The 16843-nt window shown below is 39.4% G+C and overlaps 1 protein-coding gene and 1 long non-coding RNA gene across 2 annotated transcripts; one reads left to right on the forward strand and one right to left on the reverse strand.

The window, feature by feature from the left end:
* Nucleotides 1–648: 648 nt before the first annotated feature.
* LOC121948395 lies at nucleotides 649–16712 on the reverse strand. The gene is made up of 4 exons (XR_006106146.1): nucleotides 16634–16712; nucleotides 13563–13628; nucleotides 7220–7275; nucleotides 649–930 (listed from the first exon to the last, which is right to left on the reverse strand). It is a non-coding gene; the product is annotated as an uncharacterized LOC121948395 (long non-coding RNA).
* Nucleotides 3981–13577, forward strand: wfs1b (Wolfram syndrome 1b (wolframin)). The gene is made up of 10 exons (XM_042493791.1): nucleotides 3981–4164; nucleotides 5804–6184; nucleotides 8395–8471; nucleotides 8575–8719; nucleotides 8851–9024; nucleotides 9192–9272; nucleotides 9717–9877; nucleotides 10652–10888; nucleotides 11037–11155; nucleotides 11661–13577. The coding sequence occupies exons 2-10, from the start codon at nucleotides 5806–5808 to the stop codon at nucleotides 13204–13206; spliced, it is 2919 nt and encodes a 972-aa protein (XP_042349725.1). The 5' UTR covers nucleotides 3981–4164; nucleotides 5804–5805; the 3' UTR covers nucleotides 13207–13577.
* Nucleotides 16713–16843: the final 131 nt, after the last annotated feature.

Here is a 16843-nt window from a genome sequence, read left to right on the forward strand (position 1 = left end):
TACAGATCAATACACCGAGGGCTGGCAGCTGAAGAGAGGACAAAAGCCACAGGAAGGAGTTGAGTTTTCCCCACTTAAAAAGTGTGTAGGAAGTGCCGATGATTTAAGCATTTCATAAAAGTTTATAATAACAGGCTCATATAAAAGATGGTTCATGTTCAAAGACGATCAGTCAGTGGCACCAACATTATGACAGCTGGATTAACTTCCTGTCTGAGAATTTCCCTAAAGCGAAATCTGCAGACGATTGTTTGACAGCATGTTGTCTCCTTATTTCAGGCTTAAAGACTGAGTGACAGCTTTGAAATCACTTTTTAAATTGATCTGTTATTAAATTTAGCACACTGTTTATTTTAAACATTCTGTAACTATTAATGTTATCATCTTATACTGTCAATTGTATGATTTTATATTCCTAAGTGTCATCTTTTGGACAACTTTGCTTACCTGCTTAATTGATGGTATTATGGTATTGTTGGAATTGCTGTTTCTTTTTATTTCTTGAAATTGCTTTGTTTTGCATTGTTTTAAATTTTGAATCGACCTTGTAAAGCACTTTTTAATTTTGTTTTAAAAATTGCTTCATTAATAACGTTTATTTTTGTGTTTATTATAACATAAATAAGCTGATATGATATCTGTAGAGTTCGAAGTGAAATGTGACCAGCTGGCTGACGTCTTCCATCTATTTTCCCTGCAGAGAGAAACTTCAAAGGTCAGAATAGCTGCTGGGCTGCGTTTGTGATAGAAATACTCATCTTCACTGCAGTCAATGTCCGTTCTCATGTAACCCCTCTAAGTTGCTATGGTTACTGACCATACCTCCTCTCCTCCTCCTCAGGTCTCTCCTCTTGTGAGAGTCATTGGTAATACCAGGGGAGACCGTGGGTGGGGCCTGCTGCCTGTGCTGTATATGCAGGGACCTGTTACCTAGAAGGAGACGCAGAGCAGGCTCAGTGCATTTTGGACTACCAGTTGTGCAATGCAGCAGCTTTTAATAAGTGCAATTGACACAGAAGGCCTGCCAGATATCAGATTAGAAAAGATGACGGAGAAGTCTCCATCCCTTGAGCCCTGGAATAAATCATGACTTCACTGAGAGCACACAGAGGAAGAAAACAAGTAAATAGAATAAAAGAGAGCAGCTTGTTTCAATTTCCAAGTAATGACCAAATAAAAACCTGGAAGTGCCGACTGTGAGCATTTGAGGCAGGGGAAGTGCTGCCCCAAACAAATCTGCTTGGAGATTTGCATAATCAAAAGATTTGGACACATGACAAGCTCATTATGACAAATATGTTGTTTGAGCTACTTTGCCTAATATATTGCATCTGTGAGTGTATGTGTGTCTAAGCCTGTTTAAAAGACAGATTGCCTAATATAGATTGAAGGTGAGCATGTGAAAGACCAAAACCAGTAATAAGGGTCATGCTTATCCTCTCAACTGGATTGCGTTAATCTACTAATCGGGAGCCATTTACATAACTGCTTCAACGCAGCTGCACTTCAGCAATTACTGCCCCCATTTCCTTCTTTTCCCACAGTGTGGCATCTACTTTTATCCCAGACAAGAACTTTAATCTCACTATTTCCCCTGAGTCCTGTTGCTTATTCTCTTTGTAAGTCTTTTAATTGTCTGATCTCCTTCCTTTTTCACCTCCCCCTCTTCTGAACATTTATGTTTTCCTTTCCTTGTCTGTTATCCTGTGCACCTTATAGTTGCATTGTACACTATGCAAGAAAAAAACTATACTTCCCAGCATCTTACAAACCTTTATGTTTGGGAACAATCAGCATTACGTTGTCATAGAGTAAAACTGGCTGAAAATAATACACAAAAATTACAGATTTAGAGGCAGGATGGTATCTGGATGTATTTGCTTGCATTCTATTAAGCAGATCACACAGTGAAGATTGGACAGTAGTGGAGGAAGTATTCAGAGCCTTTACTTAAGAAAGAGTACTTATACCAAACTGTGAAATACTCTGTTACAAGTGAAAGTCCATCCAAAATGTTACATGAGTAAAAAATGAGTAAGCATGACCAGGAGAATGTATGAGGTAGTCAAAGTACCCAATAAAAAAATAAATAAAAACATGAAAAACACACAAAAACTACATATTATTCAAAATACATTCTAAAACAACTTTTTATCAAGAATAGTTGCCAATTTATCCACAGTCAATCTGACAATTGATTATTGGCTGAACATTTCAGCTGTTATAAACTGTTATATTGAACATCATATTATGTACATTCTTCTTATGTATTTTATTAGTAACTAGTGACTAAATCTTTCAGATAAATGTAGTTAAGTAAAAAGTATAATATTTTCATTTTAAATGTAGTTCAAGTATAAAGTGGTATAATAATAGACTCAAATACCTCAAATTCATACAGTTCTTGAGTACGCATACTTAGTGACTTTCTGAGACTGCATCATTTGATTAAACAGAGTTGTTGGACAAACACCGAAGCCTAAAGATAACTACATTACATGGCTGTTAGGTTCCAGCACCTAAAACTTTTAAAACTAGGTTCAATTCTTTAGTGACACTTAAATGTGCTAATATAATATTCCCACAGTCACGTTACTGCTTTTTTTTACTCCAAACTCATTGCCTATAGTACTGTATCACTCTCTGTTGCATTGATCATAACAATATCAATACACAATGGAGATGGAAAGCACAATCAGTCTCACTTGCAAAGGTCAATTTTCAATAAGATTTAGGGGAGTCACATTGTGAAACGACTTTTCCTACCTGGCAAAAAAACTGTTTAAAAGATGTTTATAAAAGCATTTAACTGCTGTTTTGTAAGTGCTCCTCTGTTCATATATCCATGTTTATTTGTATAAACCAATATCTTCCTCATAAAGACTAATGCAAATACACATACATGCACACAGACACATATTGTGAAATGTACATGCACACACAGACATACACTTTTATGCACATTATTCACTCACATTTTTCTGCTTTAGTGACTTTTCATTATTGTTATTTGTTATATCTAAGTCTTGTTTTATCTTATTGTATCTTGCTAGTTTGTTATATTGTCATATTATTTTCTGTATTTTTGTGTGTCTCAACAACTTTATTTAGGTGGAGGCTTCAAATAAGCCATTTTGTTCTCTCTCTGCACTGTCTCCTCTTTTTTGGGTAATTTTGTGTATTTTGAATTGTGCAAAAAATATAAAAATACTTTTAATGACTTTAATTATTGTTAGTTATTTGTTATATATAAGTCTTGTTTTATCTTGTTGTATCTTACTAGTTTGTTATGCTGTCATATTATTTTCTGTAGGCTCTGTTATTTTTTGTGTTCTTTTCAACTTTTTTCAGGTGGAGGCTTTTCTCAGCTCTCTGCCTCTCCTACACTGTATACAATTTCTTATTTTTTGTCATTTTGTGTATTTTAGATTAAAAACATAAGCTTATATATGAAAGTAAACTGGAAAAGGACATGCAAATATACAAATAAACAACACACATACAGTTTTAATGAGATTTTAGCTTCTATGTATTTTGATGATTGTGGAATATTATATTCTATATGTCTTATAATAATTAAATAATTAAATAATTAAATAAATATAGGCTTTTTTTAAGCCACATTTGTAAATGAAAACAACATGTGACATACTGCCATCTCCTGGCAGCAAACTTTTATTACGTTCTTTCAAACAGAAAATAAAAATAGAATAACGATTGGTGACAAGTGGACATTATAGTCAATTATAGAAACACATTTTAGAAAACCAGTGTTTTATGTTCAGTTAGCTGTAAAACCGTACTTTATATCACCTTAAAGATTCAACAACTTATCTGACTTTCGACCATTGATTGCTCTTGACTTAGAAGAAATATTCGCACAGCCTATCTTCGAAGCCAATCAAATTCCGTGTCGCTAAAGCGTCGTCCAATCAGAACACGCAGAATACGAAGTGGGCGTGGACGGTGTGTGGGGCAGCTGGCAGACTTTCCTGTACATTGTGTGTGTTTTGAGTTTGACCACCGAGAGACAGCGGACAGGCTGATTTACGCAAAAGCGAAAGGGGAGATGAGTTGGGATACGGAATAACAAAGCAGCTGAGATATTTCTCGAGGCATTTTCACGTGGAGGATTTGCTATAAGCTCGTGTGTTCGTGGTAAAGGTGAGCGGACAGTAGAGATGTGTTAGCATTAGCAACAAAAGCACTGGTTATTTTAGCTCCCTGCTCTGCTACATATATCACTGACAGCTGTATGTGGCTTACATAAAGCCTGTGGCGTTATATTTACACTGCATTGAATTGGTGGAAAACGAAAATAAAGGGAGGGTAAATTAGGATCAGTTTAAGGAGTAATAGCACTGGTTAGTGTGTGGTATGCAAGAAGTATCCTCTTCTTGCAGGCTAAAGGGGGGATTCCCTAAAATGCATCACATTTCCAGTCAGGACACTTTAAGGATGTCACTTTCTCAATATAGCTGCTCTGGGCTTACTCAATAATTTCTAAAATAGACTGCAGATCATGTGACAGTAAGGGTTTGCAGTAAGAATATGAACTAACTGTTAACTATAAGGGCTGTTATGTATCAACACAGGTCATTACTCAGGCATGTGGAGACAAGCAGGTCTGCAGGTTACTGATCAACCAAACATCAGCCTGATGACTCATGATTGTTGTAGGGTTTGATGAAAATCTGCTGTCACATGTATGAGAACCACAGCTGTCTGTGTATGTTAAAGCTGAAGTGGTAAAACGTAAATCGCAGTTAATTAACTTTACAGTAAGTCATGTGTCCTCGTAGCTTATATTTAATGTTATAGACTCTTATTTTCTCATGTGGACCTTCTTTTTTTTTTGCTGTAAATTTCAGCTTACACACTAGTTGTGGAAATCACAAGAGGCCCCACGATACGCTGGTGTCATGATACAAATGCAATACTGTCATGATACAATATTATCATGAGACAAATACAATATTATCAAGATACGATATTATCACAATATGAATATGATATTATCAAAAGACAACATATATCACAATGGTCACAATATAATACTTTTGCAATCTTTAACATGTTGCAATATGCTGAGCACTGGGATAGCAGATATTGTGACAACATATATTGCGATATATTGCAGTTAATTACTTTTTCAGTCTGAGACGAAAACATCTGATTTATGTAATAAGATAAAGTTATCAGAGTGCTCATCTCACTTCATTTTTATTGCAGCGAAATGCATCTAGTGGTCTGAAAAAGCAGTTGTTTATTTTTTCCTAGTTGGCTACCAAAAGTTTAACTGAAATTGTAAAATTAATAACTTGCATAATTAAAAAAATACTTGGCGTCCATGTATTGATATGATATTGTCATGCAAAAATGTATAATACATCCATAAAATTCAACAAATTATGTAGTTTTTCACATAACTATTTTGAAGCTGTGTATCAATACGGGCTCATACAAAATATTATTGTATGCTGATTTATCACTTCTGTGATTTGTTTGTGTACTTAGTGAGAGTGTAGCGGGCACATTGACATGAAAATAGTTAGTGTCCTTTTACAACAGCTGTTACTCCACCACAAGTGTCAGGGCAGAAACCGTCCCTTCCTTCTCCTTCATGCGCTCTCTGTCTGTCAGCTGTTTAGCCTTAAACATGTGCTTCCTCTGCCGCAATACACACACACAACCATATCACTTAGATTTTACCCTAACTGTTTTTCTGTCGACCATCACTGTGATTGTGATTAAACCCTGGAGTTTTTTTCTCGACTAATTTGTTGTCTGATGTGATTTGCAGCCATGGAACCGTCACTGACTGGCAGCGCAGCCGCCCCAAAACCCGGCCCCTCATCTCCTACCACGCTGAGGGCAGGCCTTTCCTCTTCCAGCTCATCTTCTACCACAACAACACCAACCTCAGACCGCGCAAAACCTAAACTCACCATGCCGACACCTCCAAACACACCCTCATCTTCCCCCTCCACTGCCTCCCCTCGGACTCTTATCTCCCGTTCTTCCTCCCTGTCCACGCCGCCAGCCTCCCCTCTCCGCCAACCCATCAGGAGCCCCTCTCTGGGGGGTAGATCTCAGCTTAATGCAGCGTCTACGGGGATTTCCCTGTCTGGATCCACAGGAGCTGCTCCCATTTCTCCACAGCCTCTTGTCACACCTGAACCAGGTCAGAATAACTCTGAGCTTTGACCTTTTTATACTTTTAATCACAAAATCTTTACGGTTTCATTTTCCTCTTCTCCACCAATCAGTGCAGCCAACACTCCCAGTTTACTGTGTGTGCTGCAGTGTCTCCATGACAACCATAGTCATTTACCACAACATGTAAAGCAGCCTCTCCCACTCTGCTGACTTGAGAAAACCTCGGCTCATGCATTTCTTTTCAGCTCCCTCCAACCAAATCCCACATGGAAAGTTCACATAGTGGGAGATCTGTCAGCTGCACGGGGAGTATCACATGCTAATGTGTTGCATGGCTTTGCAGTGACATCTCGATTTGTAAATACGGAGTATTACTGGAACAGGTGAAATCTAACACCATAGTCGTAAAGTTTGGAGTCACACTCAGTCCCTGAAAAAAAATACACACCCTTTAGTGTGCGCTGCTGTTTAAATAATCATTATGTAGCAAAAGAAAAAAATGGGAGAAAGACTGCATCACTCATAGTTTCAGGTAAGCAAGCAGCTGCTGTTATTTTAGGGCTCTGGTGGTTTTTTGGGGTACGAGCAGCAGCGTCGATGGGCATCTGATAGAGGTTACTGGATCCCATTGCATTTTACTTTTGCTTCCAGAGACAGACCGCCACTTCACTCATCAGCATCACTTACAAGCCGTGGGCGTTTTGAATCTTGGAACGTGTTTCTACATTTGTTGCCACCTCCTTTTTTTTTTCCTATGAGTATACGTGACACAACAAATGTGGCACCTTGCTTTACGGGAAGTAGACACATTTTCCATGTGCGCTCTAGCTAGAGTGAGACAGCAGCAGAACTCATCAGCCAAAACAAGATGATAATTAAAGCTGCGGGGTTCAGAGGGATATTCTTATCAGGACAGGAGCTGTTTCTGGAAGGATCTGACTCATGCCGACGCTCTGGGATCAGTCACGCCACCGACTGGCACATGAGACTGGACTGTTTCCATCAGAGTATTTTTCAAGATTAGATTCTAAGATGAGCAAAACAACAAAAAACTACTCACCTGAAGGAAACTTCATTTATTCTCAGTGGAAACTCAGTTTTTCCTTAAACGTCAAGCTAAGGGGAAGAAAAATAAAGGGTTCAGTTAAGTTAAAGCTTTCCCATATTCAAATAATTTCTGTCAGTTGTAGACATGAACTTGAAATGGAAACAGCTTGGTCAGCAGTTTCAGTTACCAGGATGCTCTGGTTTCACTGCTCTGTGTTATGATTAGCCAGCTGGGGCAGAAAGACATGATTGTGATTGTGTGTGTGTGTGTGTGTGTGTGTGTGTGCGTGTGCATGCTTGTTTCTCTCATATCCTCTTAATGTTGCTGTTGAAAGGTGCATTACAAACACACTTTACTGTCAAAAATAGTTGCAGCTGGGGCTAAGGACAAAGCTGTTCAAAAAAAAATATGTTCAGTTTAAATCTTCATGCCTCACATGAAGAAATAATAATTGAATTAAAAGGGAGAGTTCACACCACAATTTCAAAATGCATATTTTTCCTCTTACCTGTCGTGATATTTATCACTGTAGAGTGTTTTGGTGTGAGTTGCCGAACATTGGAGATATCAGCTACAGAAATGTCTGCCTTCTCTCCAATATAATGAAACTAGATGGCACTTGGCTTGAATTAAAAAAAAAAAAAAAATCATGATCTGGTTACTCAAGGTACAACTTTCCAAACTTCTCCAGCCAATCACATCACTGCATACCAGGAAGCATGCGTCCTTTGTTAGCTCACCTAGCACCACTGAGCTAGCTAATGTTAACGCTCTCTGCGCTGTCATAAGCATGAACTCCTTGTCCGTGAGTAGATGCACACATCCTTCTACACAATAATACAGGTGGCGGGTGTTGTGCCATCTAGTTAAGTTTGATTTCTAGAGAAGGCCGACATCTCTACAGCCGATATCTCAAACACTTTGGCAACTCACAACAAAACAGTCTAGACTGATAAACAGAAAACTATGTTTTTGACTTTGGGGGGATTCTGTTCCTTTAAATTTCCCTTTCTGTTATCCACTTAAAAACAAATAACAAACTTTACTAAATCAATAAAAGCCACAGATTTTACACAAGCAGGAATTTTAGTGGACACTGTTTTATTAAAAATTCATAGTACATTGAGCACTTGTTTAAGATCCATGACATCTACTGAAATAAATCAATAATTCTCTGTTTCCTTCAGAAGAGCCAGAGGAGGAGGTCAGTCTTGAGGATTTGGAGGAGAGAGCAAAGTCAGGAGATGCTAAAGCACAGACCAAGGTCAGTGTCGACGAACATATTGCCAACACTATCGACTTTCATGACCATATGGTGGGTACAGAACAGACCAGCCAAGTTATGATAAATGTTTGCGTCTGTCCAGATGGGGCGGTACTTCCTGGCGCTGGCAGAAGAAAGAGACGAGGAGCTGAACAATTGTACAGCGGTCACTTGGCTGCTCCAGGCTGCTAAACAAGGCCGCAAGGACGCCGTCAAAACGCTGCAGCAGTGCTTAGCGTCCAGGAAAGGTACCAGAAACCTCCACAAAGTAGCATCACTGGATGTAATGAGTTGGTTGAACCACAGTTCAGCTGATGAAGACAGTTGACAGTTGAAGACAGTTGTCCATCAGCGGCGTGTGTGTGTTTGTGTATTTCAGGCATCACTCTGGAGAACTTTGAGGAGGTGAAGAAGCTGTGCACAGAGACACGTTTTGAGAGAGGGGTCAGGAAAGCAGCTCTGATGATGTACTGGAAGTTGAATCCAGAGAGGAAGAAGTCGGTGGCTGTTTCTGAGATGCTGGAGAACGTTGAACACGTCCACACAGAGCCAGGTACGAGAGGGGATATATCGTAATTTAACACCGTTTTTTGTTGCTTATTACATACAATACAAATGTATGGCAACTGTAGTACACTCAACAAGCTGCAAGTTGCTCTTAAGAGAATAAAAAAACAGATTAGCTGCATGTTGCTGTATTAAGTTTTCTTTTATTTTCAGGTAAACCAGTGGCGCGGGGCCCGCTAAACAGCTCTGCCAAGAAACAGAGGAGAGTCCTGGAGAATATGGTCACCAATGAGGGTATGTTTGGATCGACACTTTTTTTTTTTTTTTTGCGCTGCATTGGGACGCCTCTCACAAAGTACTTTTGAACCTTGAACCTTGTCAAAGTGGTTTGATTTATTTCAAAAACATGGGGAAAAAAAAGAGCGACGTTGCATGCAAATTGCAAGAAATTAGTAGATTTAGAATTTTTTTGTTAAAGCTATGGAAATCAGATTTTACCAGGTTTTAAAGAGTTAAACATGGACCCATTTTTTGTGGAAAAAAAGGGTTTACCAATAAAATTGCCAATGTGCAAAATGTAATTTATTCCTCTTGCCTAAGATGATTTAAGGGGACTAGATACATCCTCTTAATTTGAGTTGTAAGAGATAAAATCACAGTTGCAAAATGAAAAATTAACTTCTAGATTGAAATGTAACTGTAAGTTATCCCTCGTGTGTTGTCTGTACGTCTTTGTAGCCACATGCCAAGTGGGTCTTGACGACTTTGTTGAGATGACTAAGAAGTACGCTCAGGGTGTTGCACCTTCACCGGTCATGGCTGCAGCAGCAGGTGATGACGATGACGATGATGATGACGTAGTGGTGAAGAGTCCAGATGAATTGCCTTTACATCAAAAGGTAGGAAGCGCTCAGTCTTTGTGAGCATGTGAGGAAAAAAAGGTTTTTTACTCATTGTGACTTCATTATTTTACAGTTATTCTAACAGAGAACTGCAGGGATGATTTTTTTCTGTAGGCCAAACCCCAAAGTGAGCATCTCCTTAAACTGTTTAAAAAAAAAAATAAACTAGTTGCTGACTAATATTTCAGCTCTCTGAGTTACGCTAAAGTTCTTTGTAGAAGTAAATCAGATTTTGGGACCTTGCGCATGTTCTCAAGGCTCCTACAGTTTAAAGACAGTAAATTTAAGACTTTTTAAGACTTTCTTTAATGCCACTCTGAAGTAAATTTAAGACCAATTTTAAAATAACTACAATTAAACTAATAAAACTACAACAATGATCTCCTTCAAATGTTGAAAATTGTTTACTGTCCTTAGTTGAACATGTGAAAAATAATAAACAAATTTTGTTGTCAAAGAAGTTTTCATTTTGTTTGGCTTAAAAAAGGGGGTTTATTTTTCCTTTGACTGGATGTGGTAAATGTACATGGGTGTTGTTATTTTGGGTTCATCTATTCGGAGCTGTGTGAAGTTAAATTTGGTAAAAAAAAAACAGATTATACACAAAAAACGATTCATAATATACTTTTTCCGATGTCTTAGCATTTTTAAGTCTCAGAATAGATTTTATACTTTTTAATACCAATGAAGGCCTCATTTAAAAGCTTTGTAAGGATCCCCGGGAACCCTGCATGTACTGACCCGACTCCTCTCGTGTGTTTTTGTCCCCAGATGCTGAAGTTCCCTCTGTATGCTCTGCTGGAGATCAAGGAGCACCTCATCGACTGGGCGTCGCGCGCCGGCATGCAGTGGCTCAGCGCCCTGATCCCCACGCACCACGTCAACGCACTCATCTTCTTCTTCATCATCTCCAACCTCACGATCGAGTTCTTCATCTTCGTCATCCCTCTGCTGGTTTTCTACCTCTCGTTCTTCTCCATGGTCATCTGCACGCTGCGGGTGTTTCAGGTCAGTGAGCGCTTTGGATAGAGCGTAGATGTGTTGTTTTCAGACTGTTAATGTGAATGGAAGCTTGTTTTTTCTTTAGATTTGTGTACTCGAGTATAGAGGCCTTCCTCGGGGAGGTTCAGATGTTAACTGGCGTCTTTTTTGACAGAATTCAAAAGCATGGGAAAACTTTCGGGCCCTGACAGACCTGCTGGCTCACTTTGAACCCGGTCTTGATCTGGAGCAGGCGGAGACCAACTTTGGATGGACACATTTGGAGCCTTATCTGTAAGAGTCTCACTATTTATTTACATAAATACACGTGAAGAATGTCTTGGGTTCATATTTATTCTCTTCCTTTTAATTTTTTATTCTGGTTTGTTTGCAGATGTCAAGTTTGATTTTGTTCAGGTTTTACTAGTCTGACTGCAAAATGTCCATTTAACTTTGTCTTGTAGATAGAAGTTGTTGCCTTAAAGATTTTCAATGTCACGGCTGAATATTTGTAGCCGATTTTGACGATGTGTAAAGTCTGGGAGATTTGAGAGAATTTTTTATATAACCTTTTAAATCTGACAATAATAAAATAAAATGGTGATAACATACGCATAAAGAAGTAGAAAAGCAGTAAAGGTGAAATATTATCTTAAACACTTTCTTATCATCTTAATATTACTCCATAAAACTAAAGAAAAAGAATGAACTGAGGACAAAGCATTTCATGCAAAATGAACTAAAAAAAAAAAACGCTTGCGGCCGAATGAACGACGTCCCGTCTCTCTGTGTGTTTTAGGTACTTCCTGCTCTCGGTGATCTTCGTGGTTTTCTCTTTCCCTGTCGCTGATAAATCCTGGATCCCCTGCTCGGAGCTGGCTGCTGTCGCTCTCTTCTTCACCGTCACCGCCTTCCTCAGCCTTCACGCCTCCGCTCAGCTCTTCGCACGTAAAGCCCTCCTCACAGAGGTCCTCTCCGGAGCGTGCTCCCTCACTCACCTCCTGCCAGACTCCCTCCCCTGGTTCCTCAGGGCCTTTGGGATGACGATCGTCTCGGTGCCTCTCGGGGACATAGTTGTGTTTAACCTGGGGGTGCCGTGTCTTCTGTACGGACACCTTTTCTATTTGCTCTTCCGTATGGCCCAGCTGAAAGGCTTCAAGGGCACCTACCTGTGCCTGGTGCCGTACCTGGTGTGCTTCACCTGGTGTGAGCTCTGCTTGGTGTTCCTTAATAACGCCTCCGCAATAGGACTCATCCGCACCTGCGTTGGCTACTTCCTCTTCCTGTTCGCCCTCCCCATACTCTCGCTCGGCATGGCTGCGATGCTCATCATCCAGTTGTTGCAGTGGTTTCTCGCCCTGGAGGTGACCAAGATGATCGTCACGCTGACGATTTGCTTCGTGCCGGTAGTGTTGAGGCTTTGGACTCGCTTCAGCCTCAACCCCATCGTGGTTTTGCGGTCTTTGTCGCGGAGCAGCATGGTGAAGCTCATCCTGGTGTGGCTCAGCGCGGTGGTGCTCTTCTGCTGGATGTACGTCTACAGGTCCGAAGGCATGAAGGTTTACAACTCCACCCTGACGTGGCCCGAGTACAGCAGCCTCTGCGGCCCTCTGGCCTGGAAAGAAGCCAACATGGCTCAAACTCAGATCCTCTGCTCTCATCTCGAAGGACATCGTGTCACCTGGACCGGACGCTTCAAATACGTCCGTGTGACCGACATTGAGAACGGACCGCAGTCGGTTATCAACCTGCTGCCTGTGACCGTGGGGAACTGGATGCGGTGCCTGTACGGTGAGCCGTATCCTCCGTGTGAGGAGGCGCAAAACGTCACAGCCGAGCCGCAGCCCCTGCCCGCTCCGGCTCCTCCTCCCGTAGATCCTCTCTGTAAACTTAAAAAAATGGCCAAACACGAATGTCACATCAAACGGTTTGATCGATACAAATTTGAAGTCACAATGGGCATGCCGCTGGAGAGGAAGACCAAGAACGGGACGATCGTAGAGGATGAAGACGCGACTAAGGACATAGTCCTGCGAGCCAGCAACGAGTTCAAGTCTGTGCTTTTATACTTGCAGACAGGAAGCCTGGTGGAGTTCAGCACCATCCTGGAGGGCCGTTTAGGCTCCAAATGGCCTGTGTTTGAGCTGAAGGCCATTCACTGCTTGTCATGCGGTGATGCGCGCCTGCCCAGCCGCAGGCAGTACAAGATTGAACACGACTGGAGGCGCACGGCTCGGAGCGCCCTGCAGTTTGGTTTTGACTTCTTCTTCAACCCCTTCCTGACCGCTCAGTTAGAGCAACACTCAGAGACCGAAACTGAGACTGTGACACCGGAGGGAGGATAGAGATCTGCCAAACACACGTCTGGGAGAAATAAGATGTATGATAATGATAATACTAGCGGAGCAACATTAATGATTGTACAACACTGTAGAGAGAGGGTGGACACAAAGTCAGACGTTTGTGGTTTCAGCCCTAATGTAAATCTGAACTTGAGCGCGTGTGTGTGTTTGCATTTTTTTTTTTTTTTTAATTTTTGAGCCAAAATATTAAACATACAGAGGGGAAAAACACAAACTAATGAGGTTTTTACCGCCTAACACTAAAGTAATCACAATATAAACCTCCTCAGCTGTGGTCAGTTGTGCATTTCATCCAATTTAAGCTGCTCTTGTGCTCAACAGTCGTGTCAGTTACTCACCCTGTTATGTTGAATTTGTGAAAAAAGTGTTGTTTTCGTCAAATGCTTCCTTGGGGAACAAAGGAGCTGAAAAATTGAGAAAATTCTTGATGAATTGAAGTCATATGGATTCATTACATTTTCACTAAAACTTTACTGTTAAACATTTCCACATTAACAGTCTCACACACAGATAAGTAGCGTGTCTGGGCAGGGTGTGTGTTTGAACGCTCATTAGTTCTCATTACTTGTTGGCAGAAGTGTTTTAAATATTATGTTTTTTTCTGAATATGCATGTGTTTGAAAGTACTGAGCATACAGCTGGATAAATGAGACTCAGATTACTCTGCACGAGTTGTGTGAGAGTTTGTAAACAGATGTTTTGATGCAGTTTTGCTGTTAAACGCAGCCCCATGTGACTTCGATTGATCAATAATGCTTGCCATTTTTGGATTATACGTTCACGGTGGAGGCATGCGAGAAAAACATAGTTTTATTCACAAATTTAAAGTAACCGGGAGTGAGTAACTGATACCAAAAGATCATTTTGTGGGTGAAGAATTCCTTTAATTAAGTCATTTTGATTTAGTTTTATTCGTCATACAAACAAAATGTGTGCAGAGAACCCATTTTCATGTTCGTTTCATGTTTTGTGGCCAAAATCAGCAGTATTTACATTTTTCAGCTGTTTAATTGAACTCTACAACACTACAAATGACAAAAGGGTCCTTTTTTTTCTTCTTTTTTTACACAAAAGGGGATAATTATGATGATAACGTAAGGGTTTCCTTTGCAGGTTGCTAGTGGAAATTAGTTTTAAGTGCCTTAATCCAAAAATAACCTAAAGCAAATGATGTCTTTAATCCAGAAACTTTAAAAAGCTCCGCTGCATCTGCGTGTGTATTTATTACAGAGCAGTTATACGACTTTATCTCTGCCTTCTCCTCCCTCGTTTGTCTCCGTCTCTGCTGTGCAGAGATTTAATATATTGAATATTTGCAGTCCCTGCGTGATGATGTGTTTTAAATTGGGATGTCACTGTTTTCTACACTGTGACCCATAAACATGATGCAAAACGTGCTTGTTGCTGTTTTCATTCAACATTAACTACAATATTTCCACACAACATTTTAAGGTGTGAATCATGCTCTTAGTTATGAGACCTCTTTACAAGCGAGTGCTAATTATCTATTTTGCTCATGCTGTTTGAGATCAGTATTTAAGTAAAAAAAGAGGCTTTTTCATGAAAGACATTTTGACTTGAATACAGGAAACCCAAATAATTAAATAAATGATTAAATTCCATTTAGCTGCTTCAGGCGCCCGATATTGAACACCCTCCCTCACTGTCACGGCTTAATGACATTTAATTACAACAGATTAACATCTATATAAAACACCTGTATTTTTCCTGCTATGATAAGTCTGTGAGAAAGGCAGCATTCATGCAAATGTTTTAGATGTCTTAAAGGCATTTAATTCATTACTCTAAAAACATATTAATTTGTATTAAAATGCCTTAAGTAAATCTTTCATTAGTCTAAAAAATGCTCAGACACAGGAAGTAGGATTTTAACATTGTAAAATCTCAAATTAAGTAACAACTTTTTCAAAATAATTTAATTCTCTTACATCATCGTTGCGTACCTCAGGATAGTGAAACCAACAAAGCTAATGTTTTGTTTACAGCCAGGATGCTCAGATTTGGTGGCATGGCTGAAACCGGCTTGCAGGGCAATGCTGACCAGGCTCCGTGTTTTTTCAAACTCGCGCTGATGGAAATTGAGACAATGTTTTTCCACATGCAGAGCGTGAAACACAAAAGTTACGTCTCGTGTTTTTTGGCAAATTTTTCACCAACTCTGAGTCATTGATGTCGGTTCCCATTTTCTGTTTTTTATGGTTATTGTAAAATGAATCATACATTTTGTTGCAAATGGCATTTTAAAGTCTTAAAAAGTCTTATAATGCCTTTAAAATTTCCAAACTTAGTGTCACAGAGACATTGTGATAAACTGATTAGTTGTCAGCTATTAAATTAATCACTAACTAATTTGATAATTGATTAATCTTCTAAACTGAATATCTTTGGGTTATAGACAAAACAAGACATTTGAGGATGTCATCTGGGACTTTATGAAAACTTTGGGGTTTTTTTTTTTTCAATTTTTGACATTTTATAGACCAAGCAACACATTGATTAATCTGGGAAAATAATCAGAGGATTAATCAACAATGACAATCATTATTAGTTGCAGTCCTAAACTGAACATTAACATTTAAACACAGGTGTAACCAATGCAATGACTAATTTCTGCACTGCACTGCATCAAGAGTTGAAACAGAGTAATCATTAAAACAGCTATAATCAATCATTCTGAAAAAAAAATGTAACGTGATGAAATATGATGAAAGTGTTCACTCATAGTGATGCACCTACAGACAATTATCACCTGAATCTGAGGCTCCCCTGAGTTTTACTGAGCTTTATAATAACTTATAATAAACTGCTCATTTTGCACCGAACACACAGACACAGTTACCAGTTAAGCTACTCAATAAACATAATGAAGCATTTAGCATTAAAGAGTCAGATATTTCCTTATGGAGACCAAAAACAGCTAAAGAAAGTAAATTTCAGCAACAAAGCAATTCAGTGTGCTTTGCATAAAACATCAATATGAGGACAAGGTGCAAAAGAAACACATTACAAAAGGACATTTAAATTTAAAATATTTAAATATTTAAAAATATAGATAGATAGATAGACAGATGATATATAAAGTAACAATGCAAAGCAAGAAATTAATTAATATCTGCTAAACATTAACGTGATCAACTTTGATGTATTTTAGCGTTGCAGCAAACCTGCAGTTTTCAGGCAGTTTGTCGCAAATATGTCGCAAAAACCTGAAGCTCATACGACCTGGATGCTTCACATTGTTGCAAAAGATCAGAAATGTATTGAGGCCAGGCAATTTTGAGGCCAAATCTCGGACAGACAGGAAGGACCTCAGGACTGGGTTGATATGATCCACTTTTTTTGTCTTAGCGAGGGTTTGGGATGAAAAGAAAGTTAAAATTGGACTTACATTCACCACGTGGTCAGAAACACAACTCCACATGAACCTTCATGTTGCTCCGACGTGTAAACGCGTTCATTTTATCGCGATATTTCACTGCCGCGCTCACCTTGTCTCTGATTGGTTCCACCTGTGTGTTTCCTTCTATGAGTCAAAAAGTCTGCTGTAACTAATCCCAGGAGCGCTCAGACGATCACAAAGATTTATTCATATGGCATA

This window comes from Plectropomus leopardus, chromosome 9 (assembly GCF_008729295.1).
Source record: "Plectropomus leopardus isolate mb chromosome 9, YSFRI_Pleo_2.0, whole genome shotgun sequence".
NCBI classification, from domain to species: domain Eukaryota; kingdom Metazoa; phylum Chordata; class Actinopteri; order Perciformes; family Serranidae; genus Plectropomus; species Plectropomus leopardus.

Coding starts and splice junctions, on each gene's coding strand:
- wfs1b (XM_042493791.1), top strand. CDS start 5,806: ATGGAACCGTCACTGACTGGCAGCGCAGCCGCCCCAAAACCCGGCCCC. Junction 8,472..8,574: donor ATGCTAAAGCACAGACCAAG/GTCAGTGTCGAC, acceptor GCGTCTGTCCAG/ATGGGGCGGTACTTCCTGGC. Junction 9,025..9,191: donor ACACGTCCACACAGAGCCAG/GTACGAGAGGGG, acceptor TTTTATTTTCAG/GTAAACCAGTGGCGCGGGGC.